This window comes from Adiantum capillus-veneris, chromosome 15, assembly GCF_014529385.1.
Source record: "Adiantum capillus-veneris isolate H3 chromosome 15, ASM1452938v2, whole genome shotgun sequence".
NCBI lineage: Eukaryota > Viridiplantae > Streptophyta > Polypodiopsida > Polypodiales > Pteridaceae > Adiantum > Adiantum capillus-veneris.
In genome coordinates this window covers 2,481,950-2,503,337 of record NC_140945.1, presented here as the reverse complement: position 1 = coordinate 2,503,337, position 21,388 = coordinate 2,481,950, and the positions used below count along the sequence as shown (strand labels likewise).

The 21,388-nt window shown below is 40.6% G+C and overlaps 1 protein-coding gene across 2 annotated transcripts; it reads left to right on the top strand.

The window, feature by feature from the left end:
• Nucleotides 1-228: 228 nt before the first annotated feature.
• LOC147440171 (GDA1/CD39 nucleoside phosphatase family protein) lies at nucleotides 229-3,578 on the top strand. Of its 2 annotated transcripts, none has more exons than XM_086529932.1 (3): nucleotides 229-383; nucleotides 781-2,892; nucleotides 2,997-3,578. In XM_086529932.1, the coding sequence occupies exons 2-3, from the start codon at nucleotides 864-866 to the stop codon at nucleotides 3,200-3,202; spliced, it is 2,235 nt and encodes a 744-aa protein (XP_086386058.1). In that variant the 5' UTR covers nucleotides 229-383; nucleotides 781-863; the 3' UTR covers nucleotides 3,203-3,578. The 2 variants fall into 2 exon arrangements, with proteins under 2 accessions (XP_086386058.1, XP_086386059.1); XM_086529933.1 differs by lacking the exon at nucleotides 229-383 and adding an exon at nucleotides 405-604.
• Nucleotides 3,579-21,388: the final 17,810 nt, after the last annotated feature.

The window sequence follows — 21,388 nt, the reverse complement described above, 5'->3', positions numbered from 1 at the left end:
GTGCCCCAAAATAGTGCCATAGTTGGAAAGAATTGTAACTAATGTCCCAAGCAAGAAATGCCCATCTCCTCCACCAATGTAACTTACAATTACATTGTAACATACAGTTAAAGGAGTGTTCGAGCTTGGAGCCTGCACCTCCTTATATCGACGAAAGAGAACTAACGACCATGCTCTTGGCACATACGACTAGGTTCACACTATGACTTGTTGGCCACAATACAGAATGCTTTTTGAATTTTTCTCACGTCGTGATGTCTCTCCGCCGAGTACCGATAAAATTACCTTCAAAACGCGGATTGAAAGCGAGTATCAATGTAGAGCTGTGCGCCCGGAGATGATCGTTGCAGCGCTGAGCTTCTTCTCGGCGCTTATTACCACAGGTACGCCTCCTCTCCACCAGATCTGCTCTTCTCTCGCCTCTTCAACTATGTCTGTCGTTCGTGAGCTTGTTGTTCTGTCTGTGTACGAGAGGGCGATTGCCTCTTACAACGAGAATGTACGCGCCCCCACCTTTGCTGTTTTTCAAAATGCGCAGATCTGTGACTAGGCATAAGGTTGATCTGCCCTCGAGTCATTTTGCCCCCCCTGTGCCTTTCAAAGGGTAGGATCGTGTTCCCACATCTCACCAGGCAGACACTTGCTTTGTACCCGAACACCAGTGGTTTCAGCAAGTACAATGTTGTGCTTGCAGCGGACTAGCGTTTGAATTTCTTTTTGATTGCAAAGTATGTCTCTTTCTCACTTTATTAAAACAACTACATCTATTTTGTGTTATAGGTCATGGGCCTGCAGAACACAGGCTTCCCATTTGAAACATCAAAGAACTTAAGCGGAGATTTTAGGTGGTGGATGTGTGTAGTATGGGTTTTAAAAGCATCTCAAAGGTTGCTGCAGCTGCGCTGAAGAACCCGTTCACCTCTTCATCATCCATAAGGACTTCATCATCATTTGCTACTTTGCCTCCTCTTGGCATTGCAAGAGCAGATTACACCTATGGCAATGCAATGCAGGCGTCTGTTTCCCTGCAAGATTTCACCTTGTATGGCAAGGTGAGTACACAGGGGGATGCATGTGTAGTCGATCTAAGTGATTCAGTGGATGAAACAAAGCCTTTAATCTATCCTTCGCAGAGGAATGCTTCAACGTATACCCCAAAGTCTGGGAAAGGCAGTACAGTGAAGCAAAGATTCTGGTGCAAGCTGCTAGCACTACTTCTGACAATTTTTTTGGTTGGATTTTTTGTTTACTTTGGATTACATTGGTTGAGGCAACATTGGAAGGTAGATGAGCTTCAATACTCCGTAGTATTAGATTGTGGGAGCACCAGCACTCGTGTTCAGGTGTATGCGTGGTCCTATAGAGATTCATTAGGTGTGGATCAGCCACCTGTAGTGATCCAATCAACCTCTCAATCTGCAGTGATGAACCTTCCAGGCAGAAAAGGAGGGCAGGGAAAGCAAACACGAGCTTATCATCGGATGGAAACAGAGCCTGGTTTGCATAAGCTTGTGAATAATGAGTCAGGTGTTAAGGATGCACTTGAACCTTTGTTGCAGTGGGCAAGAAAGCAAATTCCTCGCTCTAATAGGAGGAACACTCCTCTCTTCCTACTAGCAACAGCCGGTATGAGAGGATTACCCAGTGAAGATGCAGAGTGGGTTCTTGACAAAGCGTGGGCAATATTGGAAAAGTCTCCTTTCAAGTGCAAAAGGAGGTGGGTAAAAGTCATATCTGGTGTTGAAGAAGCATATTATGGATGGGTTGCATTGAACTATAAGTTTGGTCGCTTAGGTCGGACACCTCGGCAGCCAACTTTTGGTGCCCTTGACTTGGGAGGTTCTTCTTTGCAAGTGACGTTTGAGTCAGAAGAGGTTCACCTTCAAGATTTCGGGATGAACCTTAGTGTTGGCTCGACTGAGCACCATCTTTATGCATATTCTCATGCTGGTTTCGGTCTGAATGATGCCTTTGACAAATCTGTCGGCATCCTTTGGAGTCAACGTCAGGTGAATAATCCTGATGTAACAGGGAGTACTCAGGAATTGCAGCATCCATGCCTACACACAGGTTTTCAAGGTCATTACAAATGTTCTCATTGCAATCTCCAACAATCTTCAGCACCTGGCACGTTAGTGACGAAGGGCTCGGCTAGTAGTGCTTCTTTGGAGCTCACTTTAGTTGGGAAGCCTGATTGGAAGGCTTGTAAAGCTCTGGCAAGTGATATAGTTAACACTTCCAGGTTCTCTTTGTCACCTCCTGTTGTGGATTGTGATGAGCCTCCTTGCGCTCTTGGAAAGCATCAGCCAATCCCTCATGGAGGATTTTATGCTTTGTCAGGGTTTTTTGTTGTTTATAAATTTTTTGGGCTTCAGCCGGATGCTGGATTTGCAGAACTTCTTGACCAGGGCAAGGCCTTCTGTGGGAAGCCTTGGAAGAAGGCTTTGAATAGTGTTGTGCCTCAGCCTCTTGTGGAGCATTATTGTTTCAGGGCACCATATGTGGTTGAGTTGCTTCAAAATGGCTTGCATCTTCAGGAAGACCAAATCACTGTCGGATCTGGTGACATGACTTGGACACTTGGTGCAGCCTTACTGGAAGCGGGGGCATTTGCTCCAACACAGTCTTCACATGCTGCCAAGCCAAGTAGCTTTTTCAGTAGCTCAGCAGGACCATTGACCCTTGATGCAGGCGTCCTCTCAGTTTGTCTCCTGGCCATTATGGTGCTCGTGGTCTTCACAATAACTTATTGCCATAATTGCTCGCTCATTCTTGGGCGGAAGCCTCACTCACCTATTTTCAGTCAGTTGAGTCTGGGCACTCCCCGAGCATCTATTTTTCTCTCCCCTCTTCGTCTTGGGCTTGGGAAGGTGGAAAGTTCATTTCGCAATGGTGAGTAGTGCGATCAGGGTCACATTCTACATTTTAAGAATATGAACATGCAGCTGGACCTGTGCATGCCATCTTTAATCACAAGTGAATGATTGCTATTGCAGGAGATGGAAGGTTCAAGGCACCTCACAGTCCTGCGCCTTTGGGGTCGTCCCAAGATATTTCTCAGTTACGATTCTCTTCACTACCTACAGGTGCGGGGAAGTCCATGCTGGAGTCGACAGATTTGCAGCCAGGACCTTACAAGGGATCACAGCTGTCAAGCAGACGGACGCAATCCAGAGATGATTTGAGCAAGTACTCTACCTGAATTCACATGCTCTAACATTGCAAAACAAATCACTAAATTATGTGTACAATATTGTTTTACCGGAGGCTTAATGTGGTGATCGTAAAAATAAGCCCTTTTCCTTTGTAACCAGAGGTTCCATACTGGGCGTCAGGGAATTCCCTGCAAATTTTGATAGGTATTTTTCAGCTTGTATATTTGCTTACATGCGCTCACGGAAACAGATTGGATGGAGTTGGAGCTGGTGTCTTGACTAGTAGCTTCCGAAATGATGTGAAAACAGCGGGGGCTATTGCCAGTTGCATACACCACAACCACCACTCAAGACTATGTTCGTGACTAACCCAATTGCTTGAATACAATTTTTCTGTAATGAGGATATCCAGTGAATTGTGCATGTGGTTTTGCTGTAGGTGCCTTTAAGTCTTGTTACTAGACTAGTGACATTTCTTGTGTTGACATGGCTGATATGAGCCGGCAATGGGGTTCAAAGCAATCATTTGTGTTGTCTTTGAATGGTCCTGCAAGAGCAAGTGCCAGCAGCTGCGTGGAAGGTGAACTAGTCAAAATATATGGTGAAATATGGCATCTGTTGATTTTTTGAACCATTAAGCTTTACAGAAGAAACATTTAAGCTCTATGTGAAAGCAAGCATACAGGCTGGATATCTGTGGACAGCCCTACCAATTACTATGGCAACAAGTACTGCCTAACGTGTTATATTTGCAGGCAAATCAGTAGGTTTCACAAGTTATTGGGAATGGCCAAAGTCTTGATGTCCGACATCCTTACTAAGCCTTTTTTTTTTTTTGGTAGAGTTCTCAAGATCTTTGATAACTGTAAACTGAATTAGGTGAAACCGATTTGATAGGGTGTTTTAGGGTCTCGGTATTTGGGCTTGCAAGTTAATAACAAGAGTGATGCATCTCTGGGTTTTGTTTGTCCACACTCAATTGTTTGTATTGAGTTTCTTTTATCTTGAGTGTCTACATAGTGGTACTTAAAGCTAGCCTATGCTAAATAGTCGCACCTGAAGCTAGCCTATGCATTTGAAGGTCATCTCTCTCTCTCTCTCTCTCACACACACACACACACACACACACACACACACACATTGAAGACCACTCATTTTGCAAGCCATGAATGATATTGTTTGAGAAGATGACGAGCAAAAAGCTACAGCATAAATCTTTAAATGAGGCACAAGGCGCAAGCTATGCAAAGAGGGACGCTCCATGTAAAGCTTTTGAAAGATATCCCCAGAGAAAATCCCTTATAGTAGTAATGAGCCTTGTAAAAGTGAGTCCCACAATAAGCAAAGCCAATCATGCCAAGATTGTAACTCTTGCACAGCTTGCTAGAATGAGATGAATGAAGCCATCATGGAGGTTGAGACAACCATGTAAACAAAGAGATTTTTCTTGGGTGCCTATTGAAACCCAAATTGTAGTCACCCACAATTGCTACTAGAACAACAAATATGATGACCTCCCCCCCCCCCCCCCCCCCCCCCCAAAAAAAAAAAAAGACACCACCACAAAAAACAATTGTTGTTGTAGCATGGTATGTAGTGATATATACAAAATTGACCACCAATCCATAGAATCTATGTAACTTATGGTATGTAGTGATACATACAAGATTGACCACCTAAATTGTCAATCCATAGAATCTATGTAACCTAGCTATGACATGAAGGCATATCAGGTAGAGAGAGAGCTGTGGAGAAAGAAGAAGATAGAGAGAAGCCATGGAAGGACCAATCTTCTACTTCTCTCCTCTACGTTCAACCACTCACACATGCATATACAATCTCCAACCATTTCCTCCTCCACACATCTCTCTATTAGAAAGAATCTATAGCCATCAGCTCATAATGCACACTCTTATACTTTCCCTACACACACACACACACACACACACACACAAAAAAATACCACTATGATTGGAAAGAGTGATCATGGATGCACAGTAAGGAGAATCAACCATGCCCTCGCACACACACAATGCCAACAACACATATCTAGATGATTAGTTAATAGAAAAGAAGGGTAGTGGAGAAGAAGATGGAGAGACACCATAGTCAACCCTTGTTTATAAGTGACATGGGGTGTCACTTGAGGGATCAACGGCGGGGAACACGATCGGCAGGGCAGGGGGGGGGGGGGGGGGGTGGCTTTAGGCCGTTGGATCTACGTGCCTAGAGGGGACAGGTTTTTATATGCTTAAAGTCGCAATGCATGCATGGACGCGTAATAGGCGGGATGGATGAGGTGCGCGAGTGTGTGGGAGGAGGTCGCGAGCTCGAGCAGGGAGCGGGACGATCGGCGCATTTCTTTTTACCCCACCCAGCTAAGATCAACGGTGGGATGCACTCGGGCCGTTGATCTCTCGAGTGCACCCCGTGTGCTTTATGAAGGAGGATAGTCAACCTCAAATCTTGCTTCTTCTCCTAAGTTGTATGGTTCACATTTTGACTTGCCCAAAGGCCCTAGAATTGCCTTCTCTTTTCCTAGCTAAAATTTGGGGCTTATGTAAAATAAACAAGGTGAGGAGTCACGAGGGCCTGCCAATGGAAGGATTTGTAGAGGTGGTTTTAGGAAGTAGGAAGAGGGGAGCATTGGAATGTGTTTTTGGAGTTTAGTGGGAGTAGCAAGTAAATAATGGAGTGGTCTGACCAGAATGAGAAGTTAGTGCCTGTTGTTATGTTAGTGAAGGAATTTGTAGTCCAAATGTGATCCAAAGTTGAATCGCAGATTGTTGTGGGTTGGGTTATATGTTGTGTCATGTTGTGTGTGGAGAGAAGGTTAGAAAGTGCAAGGTATTCAGGTGTTTGGTATTTAACATTGATGTTGAAGTCACCGAGTAAAATGGTAGCGTGTGTTGGAGGTGAGGTGTGAGTAGTGTGGTCAATGTTTGCAGGAGTAAGTGAAGTGGAGCTGAGGGTCTGCGGTACAATGTTATTAGGGTTATTGGTGGATTGTGTGGTGTCTTGAGGAGCGCTTCAATGCATTCTATTTCATTCGTGGAAATGATGTTGTGGTATTGTAGATGTATGTTTTTGTTTGATGAAGAGTGATACTCCCATGGGGCCATTTGTTTGAGTGTGTGTGTAACCGTTTATGGCCACTGTGTTAGGATGTTGTAGTTTTGTTTCTTGGAGACAAAGAATGTGGGAGGCCATTAAGCTATTATCATGAATAGGGTTGTTGTGGTGTTTCTTTAGGGACACAATGTTAAGAGATTGTATTATCAAGTGATTTCCGGGCAAAGAGTGGAGGTCAAGCTGTGTAGGTTGCCAAGTGGCATGTGTTTTTAGGCGGTCTAACTCAGTTAGAACTGTTTGGTCTACTTTAATATGGTTGGGAGTTAATTCTGCTAGGAGGTAAAGGTTGTTGGGGTCTCTTATGCGAGAGAGGGCAGTGTACACAAGGCCGTGACTGCGAATGCTGGTCGGATCGAAAGCCAAGGTGTCTAGTGTCAAGCCTTGTGCACGGTGTATGGTTCTAGCAGCTGCAGGTTGAATTGGGAATTGTGTTCTAGTAATAGTGTTTAGAAAGTTTTTTCCTATTTGAAACTCACGTGTTATTTTTTGGATTGGTGTCCATTGCCTATCTATTGATGTAATGTATAGTTGTTGGTTTTCATACCTAGTTTTTTGGCCTACTTTAGTGGTTTGAAAGTGAATCCAGATTGTTTGTGTTGTGGAGTGTTGTGTTATCGCTTTGAATATGCCGTCGGCTCCATTGACTAGGCCATCTAGAATGTCAATATTTCCAGCACAAAGTTCTACAATTAGGCCTGGTTTCAAGTGAAGTTTTTTGTGAAGACCTGCTGTCAATTTTGGATCTATTGGTATTTGAATAGTTTTGCTGCAGTTTTTTGCCCTTGTGTCTTGTGCTTCAATAAATAGTGGTGTCCCTATGGTAGTGTTGAAAATATGTTGGTTGTGTAGGTCTTTATCTTTGTTTGCATAGTAAAGGTGGGAGACGATGGCTGGATGAGGTACTGTGCGCATGTAATGTGTATTGAGGCACAAAATGTCTTCGTTGGTGTGTTTTGAAATGCGTATCCTGTTGAGTATGTCGATGAATGTCTTGTTAGTTTGTCTCATGGTGCTTGTTAACTCATAACACTTTATGCGGTCATGCCAGAAAGAGGGTGAGATAGCTTCGAGCAACTGATGTTTCTTGGAGAAAATCCAAGAGTCGCGCACAGGGCTCGCTTGACAAAGATCGCCACACAAGACAACATCAACACCACCAAATGGAAGGTCGTAGTTGTTTTTTATTGCACGCAGGCGAGAGTCTGCCATAGCGAAGACGCTGGTTCCAATCAAGGAGACTTCATCGAAAACAACTAGCTGCAAGTCGTGATAAAGCAATCGTAGTTCATTCAGTCTCTCAGGTGATAGGGAAGTGTTAGATGATGTGAGCAGTGGCAAGTGGAGGGCTAAGTGGATAGTGGTTCCACCGATGTTAAAGGCAGCTTTTCCTGTGTATGCCATTAGCAAAGCTTTTGTCGATGTTGGGTTGGAATGTGTTCTGTGGTTATAGAAAGGTAGAAGTCCTTGGACAATCAAAAGGAGGGTGAAAGTTTTCCCTGTGCCTGCGCCTCCAGTCAGGAAAATATGGATTGGTTCCGTAGGAAATATACGTTTTCTTAGCATATATCATCGAATATTAGCCTTTGTTGTGTGTTAAGTAGTAGAATGCTCTTGTAATAGATATCGTTTGGCTGCAGTAGTATTTTTATGGTTGGTATGGTGTGTGTATGCAGCTGGTGGTGTTGGATATTTAGGTCTTGTGTGATGTCGACACGAATATGGGAGGAAATATTAGATAGTGTTGTAGATGTCGAAGGTGTATTGGTGGCTAGTGAGTTGGTGTTAAGCTTGTCCTTTAGTATTGTGGTTTTGTTATATTTGGATTCGTTTGTATCGATGGTAGGTTTGTTTTGATTGTATACATCTTTCCATGTGAGTCCATTTGTTAGATGTTGAGTTTCATTATTTATCCATGATAGAAATAAAAGACATTGTTCTCTATAATAATTATCTGGATTTTTTACGGCATTATATTTGACATATCGTATAATCTTTGGTTTGGTACGTTTTTTGTATGTGTTGTTTGTTGTATTGTATGTGGAGGCAAATTCTGCCAATGATATGGCATTGAGCTGGGCAGGACGTGTAGAGTATTTGTCTATGCTTGTCTCATAAAAGATGTTTGTGCTAGCTGGGTCTATGTTTTGTAGGAGGTGTTTTCGCTTGAGAAGCATTGTTCTCTCGTGGGGAGGGTTTGTGTTTATGAACATAAATTCTCGAGTTGCGTTATAGAGACGTAGGGAGAGTGCAATATATACTGCTTGTTGCGAGCTTATTTTTTGTGTGTTTAGTATCGTGTTTCCAATTTTTCGAAGTCTATCGTATGTAGTTGCATTGTTTTCAATGCAAGAGTCAAATTGTTCTTTGATTGCTTTGATGAGTGTGTTATCAAATTTTTTTATATATGAGGTGCAATAGGTAGCTGCTCCGTGTGCATTTAAAATGTATTGTATATCTGAATTCGCATCCCATAGCTTTGAAATGGTTGGATTGAATTTATTTATGTAAATATCTTTGATATTTCTTTTCAAAAAAAGTGTTGGCATGAGATTGTGGATGATATAGCTTCGATGTAATCGTTAAATCGAAGGTCCATAGATAGGAGCCACTGTTCGAATGTCATATTTGCTTTATAATCTAGTAGTAGCAGATTATCTTTGATTTGTTTGTGTTTCTTTCTTTTGTATTGGATATTGTTATCTAGAGAACGGCAGGGTTCTAAAATCATAGTAAAAGGCATTGGGTAGCGAGGAAAGTCAAAGCGGCATCCCTTGCGTTTTCTGAAGCAAGTCTTTCTATGCTTGTGTATTTGAATTTCTTGTAAATCTATAGGAAGGAGCATGGAGTCAGTTGTTATGTACTTATCAATGAAATCCACAACATCTTCATTGGGATCTTTTCCATAGATAGGAGCATTTTCTATCCATAGGAGCCCATGATCATGTTGGCTACCTCGGCTCTGAAACTCAGTCACAAAAAAGTAATCTTTGAGTTTTCCCAATATGGTTATATCTTTGGTTAGCAATTTCTTCATCCCATTAAATCGGTTCAAATAAAAGCGGGCTGTTGTTACAGGGTCGGCTCATACCAAATCTCGTATGTATGATGCTTTTGTCTGTGTGCTTGCACGTGTGATGGGGTTGAGCTTAGCAAGTGCTCTAATCAAGGGTTCCCAACGTTTCTCAGCCGCAGAAAATGTGATGAAGAATGTTGGTGGTCCAAGTTGTCTAATCATAGCGAACGCGTTTTTTTTAGTTTCTCTTTATAGTCAGGTGATGTTCGCAATGCCTCGAAGTCACGATATCCAAGTTGGGAAGACAAGACCTTCTCAATGTTAGTATCTCCAATAACTTGTGCGGCTACTAGTGTATTGTGGTTTAGCTTGCCTTTGCGCATACAGATCCAAATGGATCACAGGATTTTTTGAGTCATGACTTTGACTGTTTTGAAAAAAAGATTCTCTAAATTTAGCGAGAACCTTTTATCACTATGCATAAGCTCCCCTTGAGCCATGTGCTGATATTTATGCTTAGCAAGTGTATGGTATTTACGGGGCTCACCATAGAAAATAATAGGGAAACTAAGTTCTTCACAGTATTCATCTTTGAAAATACTCAAAGGATTCTTTCCCTCGGCAGGAGCTACAAAGAAGATTTTGTCATTGTGATCTACTACTTGTTGTGATGACTCAATTCCATGGAGCATGACATCTGTAGCTAGATTATCTTCTTCTGATGGTTGATTGTCGTCGACAAAATCATCAGGCAAAGGACAATGAAGACTATGGAAGTGGCTTACCCACTCGTTGTTTAGAGCAATATTTCCGTTCTTGTATAAAGATGTTTGCAATAGTTGAATAGTGGCTTTCATTGTAAGCAATGGTCGAACAACCCCGAAAAGATAGCAATGATTGTACTGTAGATGATGCTTAATACCCACTATTATTGAGGCTTCATCATGAATAAATCTTGGCAATATTTGTTGTGTTTTCCCCAAGGATGCCAAAACATTAACAACGCTACCTCGCAAGCCAAATTGACCATCGTATGTAAGCTCCCTAATTTTGGTGAAAGGTAGCCTAGGACTTACAAGGCGGCTTTCTAAATGATTTAGCTTCTCTACTGTAGCCAAGGGAAGGTTAAATCCTATGGAATTCAATTGGGCGAGTAGTGTACCATGTTTTTGCCTTCTACGATTGCATGAAGTGCAAACATAGTTTTCGTGTATTTCATTGTTTCTAGACCTCCCAAGTGCCGACCTACGCCCTTTTCGAGCTAATTGTGAAAAAAACATTAAACGTCCACATTTATAACATCGATATATAGGAACATCGTTTGCTGTTTCTATGTACTGTTGTATAGCTTTTTTTGATGGGGAGGCTTGTTCAATGGCTATGTTGGACGGAGCTGTGGGGCGTATTTTTTTCTTAAGTTTTCTAATTTTTGATGTTATTGCACCTATTTCTCGAATTGTTCCGTCACCCAAGCAAGCAAATTGCCTCGCGATGGAGATAGGGAGTTCGTTCGGTTGCTGGAGGATCAAAGCTGTCAATGACTCTGTCTCATTTTTGTCCCAGGTACGAGGCTTGCGTTTGTGTGAGGATCGGCTGTCCCCCAAGTAAAAAAATAGGTTACCACTTCTATCAACAATGATGATTTTGTGAAATGTCGCGGGGTCGGCTCCACTATTGAATGTTGTGTTTTTGAGTGAAGTTATTGGCACACCGTAAATATAAACATCACATGCAATACTAAATCTCAAGGAGAACACATGGATAATATCAAGTGGAATACTAATAGATGATGTGTGACTATTTAATACTTGGGTCAAAATGGAGGAATGATGTTTTTTGGAAGCCAAATGTGTTAGAGACGGTGTGATCATTGGTGTTTGCTCTAATGATAGTCTCTTTGCCTCTATCATAATGTTGGTGATTTTTTGTAATGACGAGCACGACTTTATTATTTTATTGAGCACGAGGAAAACATTATTATTCGATGGGTGATCAACAAGGAAAGCACTATCAATCTCATTTTGAATGAGTTGTTCAAAAGATGAATTATGGTTGGTTGAGGAAGCCATGTACATGCAATTTGTCTTCGCCTTACGCTATGCGGTGGAAGGAAGATAAGTAAATGAAACACGCACACACTAAGAGAGAGAGAGAGAGAGAGAGAGAGAGAGAGAGAGAGAGAGATGGGAATTTACAAGATGAGCAATGGATGAAAGCAATTTAAAGGGTGTTCCTCGGCGTGGAGGTGATAGAGCTTTAATGTTGTAGAGGAGCACTACTTTGTCTCTTCGACAAAAGATGTGATGAGGTCTAATTTGTTGACAGTGAATTTGCTAGTGTGAACAAGGGAGGCTAGTAGGTCATGTGCATCTAGCACATCAGAAGCATATAAATCAACAAAGTTTGACAAGGTGGAATACTTTGTCGACTATGTCACTCGTTAAGGAAACATCAATTGGGGAAGCTTTGTTGGCCAAAATTTTTCCTTCGAGCTTGGACACCAAAACAATAGTTGTACATTTTGAGCAAATAGAGCAAAAGTCCAGCTCTTGTTGGTGGTGACACTTAGTAGATTTATATTGATCGTGAAAACGCTCCACCAAAATTGAGTTCACATTCACAAAGTGCAGTGTGACAGTTACCTATGTATAGGCACCTGACGAGTTAGAGGTTTCTTGAGTTATTGCGATGAAATAGGAAAAGCAAGATCAATACTTACTTCTTGATTGTGACCAACATCAAGAATATGGGCCTTATATGCTTTCTCTCTCTCTCTCTCTCTCTCTCTCTCTCTCTCTCTCTCTCTCTCTCTCTCTCTGGGAATTTACAAGATGAGCAATGGATGAAAGCAATATAAAGGGTGTTCCTCGGCGTGGAGGTGATAGAGCTTTAATGTTGTAGAGGAGCACTACTTTGTCTCTTCGACAAAAGATGTGATGAGGCCTAATTTGTTGACAGTGAATTTGCTAGTGTGAACAAGGGAGGCTAGTAGGTCATGTGCATCTAGCACATCAGAAGCATATAACTCAACAAAGTTTGACAAGGTGGAATACTTTGTCGACTATGTCACTCGTTAAGGAAACATCAATTGGGGAAGCTTTGTTGGCCAAAATTTTTCCTTCGAGCTTGGACACCAAAACAATAGTTGTACATTTTGAGCAAATAGAGCAAAAGTCCAGCTCTTGTTGGTGGTTAAACTTAGTAGATTTATATTGATCGTGAACACGCTCCACCAAAATTGAGTTCACATTCACAAAGTGCTGTGTGACAATTACCTATGTATAGGCACCTGACGAGTTAGAGGTTTCTTGAGTTATTGCGATGAAACAGGAAAAGCAAGATCAATACTTACTTCTTGATTGTGACCAACATCAAGAATATGGGCCTTATATGCTTTCTCGACGATGCTAGAGAGGAGGACTTGTGACGTGTGCTAGTATAGTAATATCCAAGATTAAGAGTGTATTGCTTCGACCTGTGAAGGAACCTATGTTTTGTGCAACAAACGTAAGATGCACATCGATTTCCAGGGCATGAAAAATAGTGTGGTAATCATCTTTACGTGCATCCACGAAGCTAAGCTGTGATGGCAAGGGAGAGAAAATATTAGAAAGCTGGAAATCTAAAAAAAGGCGAAGAGTAAGCCTTTCAGTGGTACGGTTCTCAGCTGTTGGCCGATCTACACCAACAAGATCACCTTGGGAAAGACTAACTTTTGAAGTGTTAGCATGGCCCTGTATAACTTGGTGGGAAAAGGATATTTCGAATGCCAAAAAATTATAAAAATCAGGCTAATTTTTTGATGGGTTTTTATATTGTTTTTCTCTCTTTTGGGGTTGAGAGCATTTTCAAAATTGAATACGGTATGGTATTAGGTCGAGACACATTTCTTCTCGACAAAATTTTTCAAGAGGAAATTTTGGAAAGTAGATACTTCTTTTTGCGTTTTTACACTTTTCCTCTCTCTTTTGAGGCCGACAACATTTTCGAAATAAAAAACGGCATCGTATTCAGTTGAGACACATTTTTCCGTAAGATTGCCTGCGGCGAAACACTTTCTCCCTTTTGAGCTTCACAGCATTTTCGAAATTGAAAATGGCATGCAGTCCTCGGGAAAAACCTTTTTCCCAAACATGCAAAATGCCTTTCCTTATTTTTGCCAAGAGAAAAATTTAGAAAATTAGCTTACTTTTTTAGGTTTTTACACTATGTTTCTCTATTTTGGGGCGGAATTTCTCGTTTTCCCCTTGCGCTCAAGCGGCATTTTGGAAATTGTAGAGGTTGAAATTTTCGAAATCGAAAACAGCATGCAATGTTTAAGAAAAAACATTTTCTCAAACATACAAAATGTCTTTCCTTATTTTTGCCAAGAGGAAAATTTAGAAAATTAGGTTACTTTTGTAGTTTTTTACACTATTTTTCTCTATTTTGGGGTGGAGTTTCTCCTTTTCCCCTTGCGCTCAACCGGCATCTTGGAAATTGAAGACAACACGATATTAAACTGCGACACATTTTCTCGGGACACTGACGGCATGTTCGAGAGAAAGGAGATCATGCTTTTTTTTTTTAACATTGGGAATAATGCGCACATAATGCATTTCACCTTGAGTTCACCACGAGCCACTAACACAAAGAGTCGTGAAAGGTCTAAGCTAGTGCTCGAAAAAAACTTTTTTCCAAAAACTTGGCGAACCTACATAAGCGAGACAACAAGGTAAATTTTCAAAATTTTGTAGGTCTTCCCACTTCAAATATAAAATTTAGAGGTAAATTTCGAAATTTGTAGGTGGCATTACACTAAACCTAGGTTTTTTTTTCAAGCACTCGTCTAAGCCTTAAGTAGGAGTCCTTAGTAGAGGGCTTTGATGGTACTAATAAAAGCAAAGGGCTTTTATTGTACTAATTAGCAAGAACGGGCTCTAAATAAAGCATGGTCAAAGAAGGCTCTTGCATGCAGCTGAGGGGCGTAAGTAATTAAATAAAGCAAGCCAATTTCACAGCCATTGTCAGCCTAGCCAACCCTATGTAGCCGTACTAAGCACCTCCCTTGTGCTCCGCAACCTCGCAAAGACAGGTTCGTCAGTCGTACTCAGCACCTCCCTCGCCCTCCGTAACCTAGCAAAGGGCGACGACATGGCGAATCGCGGACATGGTTCGACTGTAGTGGACTGCCTTTAAGGCTCTACAAACATCGAGGCTCCAGCTCCGCACGCGCATCAACTGCACGCAACAGGGAAAGGCCTTGCCTTGCATCTGGTTAGAGCATGTCTAGGCCAATGCCCATCAAGAACTTCTCGTCGAGATCCGCACTGACTGCACCTTCAGAAAGGCAGATCCCACAACAAGGTAGGACAAGGAGCAGTTGGAGGGGGGCCTATGAGAGACCCTGCGTGCGCGCGCACACACACACACACACACACACACACACACACACACACACACACACACACACACACACAGAGAGAGAGAGAGAGAGAGAGAGAGAGAGAGAGAGAGAGAGAGAGAGAGAGAGAGAGAGAGAACGCTCTTCTCAAATACAGCTATGGTACGCCGACTGCAGTAAAGCCTCTACAAACATCGAGGCTACTGCTCCGCATGCGCGTCAATTGCATGCAACAGGGTGATACGATGGTGGTCTGCCACAGCTAGGCACGGACTGCATGCTGTTAACAGGGTGATACGATGGTGGTCTGCCCCCACAACTTGACGTGCTTGAACTCCTGTAAGCCTTTAAGGCTCGCCAAAATTTCACACGGCTCCAGCCTGCACGTGGACGCCATAGAATGAAGGACGCCTAAACGGCGCAACACTAAGGCCAATGCTTTCGCAGGCCAAAAATTTCCTATTGGTGGCTAAGAGCAATGTAATCTCACGATGACGTTATATTCATGAGATGGTACTCATGTTGCTTATTGGGGCTCATGAAGAAAGGAAACCCTTTAAAGAGTTTGTGGGAATTCAGTACGAGAGAAGGGGGTTATTTGCATACCCAAGAAGCAAGTCTTACAATAGTGAAGTATTCTTGTTTTGTGTCTCGATTTGAATGACCTACATATAAAGTAGTAACTTATAAATACATATATCTCTTTTATACTTACAAAAAGAATGATATCTGCATACCTTGCTAAGGGGAGTACCACAGGAGGAGTGGCCAACAAATTTGAGTCCCTCCCCCCCCCCCCCCCCCAAACCAATTTTTTTTTTTTCTCTAACTAAACCCAAAAAGGGTGCATGTGGATATGTGAAGCCTTTCACTCGTCATCAATCCATTCTTACAAATTACCCCTTTCTATATGGGTAGTACTTAATATTGTTTCTTAAGACAACACAAAGGGTTAACTCTATGAGGTCAGCTTGTTGGCCTATGGAAGAGCTAAGCCACAAGGGTGACAATCTCCACTTCCACTTCTCCTCATGTAAATCAACTCAATCACACACACTAACTATTCCAATGATGCACAACATAAATAATTCCATCATGCTACACATTAATTACAAGCGCACACACATAGATCTATCAAGCATCCATGCTCCGATTAAATCTACATGCACACACGAAGAATAGAGGGCAATCACAAAAAAACTAGAAAGAAATTAACCACTATTTAGCTAAGATCTAGTTAATCAAGACATCAAAGATAATCAATAGAGAGTGAAAGAGACATAGTAAATGAGCAGTAACAGCATTGATTAATATTAATCAAGTCGAGTATGAAGAAGCTCAAGGACATTATACCCACACACTACATGAGCTCTTATTAAAGGTGCTCTCAACAAATGAGGCAGAGAATCTTAATTTCATTTTACACATTGCCTTATATGCTTATGGTTAACATTTGCAATATGTGGGGCCCACACATTCTTTATATCTGCTACCTAGGAACATTAATTGACATATTCTTTACAGCTTGGAACTCTCATTGAGCTTGTAACTAACCATAAATGTTACAGTGGCTTGAAATAAATCAAAAAATTACAATACACGTTTTGTGTAGCTCAAATCTTTACGCATTCTTTGTATCCATACAATTGCTATGATTAGGCCTTTAGAAGATCATATTAACTGATGTCTGCGGCCAAAGGTTGGGGATCCATCATAGAATAGCTCCAATGAACAACATATAAATGTCAGTTTGGAGTGATGAGCTACTAGCTAGAATATGGAAACACTCATACAAAATTAGTGAGCTAATCAAAACAACACAAATTGTTAACTCTATGAGGTGAGCTTATTGGCCTATGGAGGAGCTAAACCACAAGATTGGAAATCTCCACTTCCACTTCTCGTCACCTAGATCAACTCAATCTCACACACACACACACATATGCACACACACACACACACACACACACACACACACTAACGATTCCAATGATGCATAACATCACTAATCTCATCATGCTACACGTTGATCACAAGCACACACACATAGATCTATCAAGCATCCATGCTCCAATCAAATCTATATGAAAACACAAAGAATAGAGGTCAATTACACAAGATTAGATAACAATCAATTCCTAGTCATTTAAGATCTTGTTAATCAAGGCATCAAAGATAATCAACAGAGAATGAAAGAGGCATAGTAAATGAGAATCAAGATCATTGATTAGTATTAATCAAGTCACATGAGAATGAAGAAGCTCAAGGACTCCATAGACACACGACACATAAGATCTCACTAGAGGTGCTCTCAACAAGTAAGGTAGAGAACCCTAATTCCATTTACACATTTTCTTATATACCTAGGGTTAAAATGTGCAATGTCCAAATGCCCAAGTTCTTTTGGGCTCCACACTTACAGTATCTGCTATCTAGGTAATTATCAAAGCATATGCACTAAATGCTATTCCAATTAGTCAAAAATTAATGTGTAAGTTAACAAAACTTAGTGAAACTAGAAAGGGGTTAATGAGAAATTAGATTGTGTAGGTACACAATCAGAGATCCGCTATCAAAGTAGGGAAAATTGGACACATTGCCATTTGCACACATATCCAGACTCCTTAAAAGAACCAGTACAAAAATCAAATTAGTGAGGGAACATATGATTCGATTGACCACATGAGCTCTCACTAGAGGTACTCTCAACAAATGAGGCTGAGAACTTTATTCCATTTAACCTAACCGACATACTCTTTACGGCTTCAAACTATCATTGAGCTCGTAAGTAACCTTAAAATGTTACAATATCTTGAAATAAATTGGGAAATTACATTACATGGACAAATCTTTATTGCTTCTCTGTATTCTTTATTGATGTGCAATTTCTAGGCTTGGGCCTTTAGGAGATCCCATTAACTGATGTCAACTCTGTTAACAATCCCTCCTTCTAAATTGAGTGCTTGTCCTTGGGCACTGTCCGATGAGAAGTGTCTGTGGATATTGGAAGGTTGCTGATTGGTTGTAATGGGATGTATTATCTTCATTGGTCAATAAACTTGTTGGTGAGGTTCATTCTACTATAGTACTACAAGGGACAAATTTATGAAAATCTTCAGTGAGTTGATGACGTTGCATTGTCCATTGTAGCAACATAATGTCGCGGTTGGCTCATTATTCTTAAGAGTATATACAAGAGAACTAAGAAAGTCAAGGATCTAGATTAGAGTCTATTACCTAGATAACCAAAGAAAAAACTCATTGGAACAAAAGTGCTTTTGGGATATGCACATTACTGAAGTACTTATTAGAATGGGAAATATTAACAAAATACTGAAGGGATTATTTATACTGATGGATAGGGGAATACTATGGTAGCAAATAAAGGGTAGAAAAATGAAAAGTTGGTTTGCTTATTGTAGTCCATTCTAGGTGCATAGGTGAAAGCAAAAAAGAGTGTCTAATGCATATGTACAATGACGTGACATCTTATATGCATGCACAAAAATGCGTGAAAAATAATATGTTATGCAATAAATATTTTTGAGGGGTTATTCAAAAAGAAGATGTAGCTATAAACGCATATGACATGGCTTTACAAGTTGGCACCCCTTTAGGAAGGATTTACACTGTTGAGAATATGTGATCTAGTGTAGGACTCTCTGTTGCTCCACCATTATTGATTCAATAGACTTCTACTCTTATGCTCATCTCTTCTAGCATGAGCGACATGACTTAGATAGGCTCAACTCTTCCAGCTTGAGTGTAAGCCTAATAACTACAACTCTTAATTTAGAGTTTGTTATTAAGACTTGAAGCTTGGGACTAACACTTTGCTCATTTCATGTCTTGATAGACCGACTATGACTATTCCAAAGAGTGTTTTTTGCACCTTGGTAACTTGAGTTTTTATATTCTTGTACTTACCACAAACATTTCTCTTGGTATAAGTAAGCTTGAATACTCACAAGGTGGTTTATTGAAGGACCAAGTTGACATTGAAGGTTTCTTTTGCCATCAACTCACAATGTCCCATGCTTTGAATATCCGATTTTCCAAAAATTGATCATATGCCTGGTAAGTGGGTAAATTAAATCTTTGATCCAATTTTCAAGCTACCAAGTTTTCCTTTCAAAACTCGCTTGAGCTTTTGGGTCAAAATTTACCCTAGAGCTAGTTTGTATCGAGCTTTCTCCAAGTCCAACTTAAAATCTAGCCTGGATTGGCTCTTGAGAGCAACAATTGGCCGGCTTTACTACCTGATCACCTCTAAAGAGGGACTCTGGACGATTTTGATGGGTTTGGAGTTGGTATTTTGGGAATAATTGATTGGGGCCCAAAGTTTTGAATGGAAACTTGTGCCATTTTGAAACAAGGGTAGATTTGTGTTATTCAATTCCTTGTTCGATTTGAAATTGGCACCCTTTGATTTTTTGTTTCTTTTTCTTCTCTCTCTCTCTCTCTCTCTCTCTCTCTCTTGCCCGAATGATTTGAGATTGGTTAGCTCTCACAACGTGGCTTAGACACACTTTTTCTTTGGCTCTTTTCCTTGCTCATTAGCACCTCAATGGAGATTTTGCACAATTTTTTGAATGTTTTTTTTTGTGATTTTTATGTTTTTTTGACGTTATATATATATATATATATATATATATATATATATATATATATATATACATATACTATTTTTTAAATTTTAATGAATTTTTTTTGTTTTATAAATTTTATGATTTTATTTGATATTTTACCTTTATTTTTGGTTTTGTACTTTTTTAAAAAACTTTTGGTTTTTTGGGAATTTCCAAATTTTACTTGATTTTTCTTCTTTTTTTGGTTTTTTTTTGTGGATTTTTGATCTATTTTTTGGTTACTTTCTTAATTTTTTTGGTTTTGTGATTCTCTTGGTTTTTTTGGGTTTTCAAAATATATTTAATCTCCTTTTTTGGATTTTTAAATTCTTGAATAAAGGCTAAATGAAATGAAATGAAAAATAAAATAAAATAAAATTATAAATCAAATAAAGTTTAATGAAATGAAAGGAACGATGGATCCGTACATAGGGTCTGATGCTTCTACTAGTCATTTTATACTTGAAGTTACAATATACCTGGATTTGTACTTGCATCAATTCATGGTTGCGTGTTTCATTTAGATGGGGTATTTACAAATACTCTTTCGTCATTCTCTTGTGTCTCTATGCACTTTATTTTATCGTCCACTCTTCTCTCTCTCTCTCTCTCTCTCTCTCTCTCCATTCCTGGAATGTAGTGTACACATTACCCTCGACTTGGTCATTTTCTTGAGTATGCTTTCATTCATACCACACATTCAAGGGTAACACTAGTCACTAGGTACCTCTAGATGTAGTCTGGTGTTGGGTTCAAGCCCTCGTTTGATTGTTGGTGTCAGCCCGTGGGAAACTCCCCTTATAGCATGCAGACGACAATTTAGTTTAGAGCCAATTTGCATGGCCACTTTTGCTTTATATTGTAAGCTTTTTTAACAAAGAAATACAATACAATAGCGTGTTTTTTATTAATGTGTCGAGCCTCTTCTATCTCTCTCATTCCGTTTTTTCTGCTCCTCCATGCCATGGTTTCTCTTCGGTATCACCCACCATAGCCGTTGTGCACCTAACACTAGTTGCTAGGTACCTCTAGATGTAGTCCAGCTCATGGCTTAAACTCCATGCTAGGTCGGCGCTGAGGACTCCTCCCCTATGCAAACGCTTTTGCAACTCTGATGTATACTAAAATTGTATAAAAGTATAAATTGTATAATTTTTGCATAGACCCCTTGGGAGGGGTATCTCTGAATGTATTGGATATTTTTAGTTCCCTTTTGTGGTCATGTAGTCTAGCTATGGAAAATTATTATTTTGTTTGCTTTGTGGTCTACTTAAGAAGTCCTTATTAAAGAGATACTCAAAAGCACTTATTAGGAAGCGAAGGAAATTGGACAATTAGTAAATTGTTTCTTTTCCTGTTTTTGCACGTCGCCTATAGCCCCTCAACACACGTATCTTCAATGCTTTCTCAATGCACACAACCCTGCTCACATTCTTACCGATTTGTGTTCGTCACCGCCATTCCTTCTCTCCCCCTCTTCTGTCATCCTTACAAACCCCCATTGTTGCTTTTTCTCCTCCAACCAAGCTTCCTTGCCGTACACACTTCCCACACCACTTCCCTTCTCTTCATGCCTGCCCTCTCCCATCGCACATCCTATCCCTCCCTCTGACTCTCTTTCTATCATTTCTTGTTTCACCACACACACACACACACACACACACACACACACACACACACACACACACACACACACACACACACACACACACACACACACACACACATCCTACTGTTAAAACGAGGATTAACTCCCTCTGGTATACTGGAGGGGCCTGCTGCCATTGCCTCGGTATAATTAACTAGGGTTTAGTCTCAATATCTTGTATTGACCTAGGAAATATCTTGTAAAAAAGAGGGGTGTGTATTTAAGAAGTGAAATTCTTAAATAGGAAAATTGTTGGTGGATTCTTAATATATCACCTAACCCCTAGTGAGTTGAAGAAGGGTTTGGGCGAGCTGGCTTGACTTTGCATACGGTGTCCTCTAAGCTTGATGACGCAGTGGGCCCCTTGACAGAATCTGCCATACAACACATCTCTTGCGCTCTCATTCTCTCTCTCTCTCTCTCTCTCTC

Bases quoted from the DNA above. Each gene is read 5' to 3' on its own strand.
- LOC147440171 (XM_086529932.1), top strand. From the start codon at position 864: ATGGGTTTTAAAAGCATCTCAAAGGTTGCTGCAGCTGCGCTGAAGAAC. The intron at 2,893-2,996 runs GTGAGTAGTGCG...TTGCTATTGCAG, and splicing joins GGAAAGTTCATTTCGCAATG to GAGATGGAAGGTTCAAGGCA.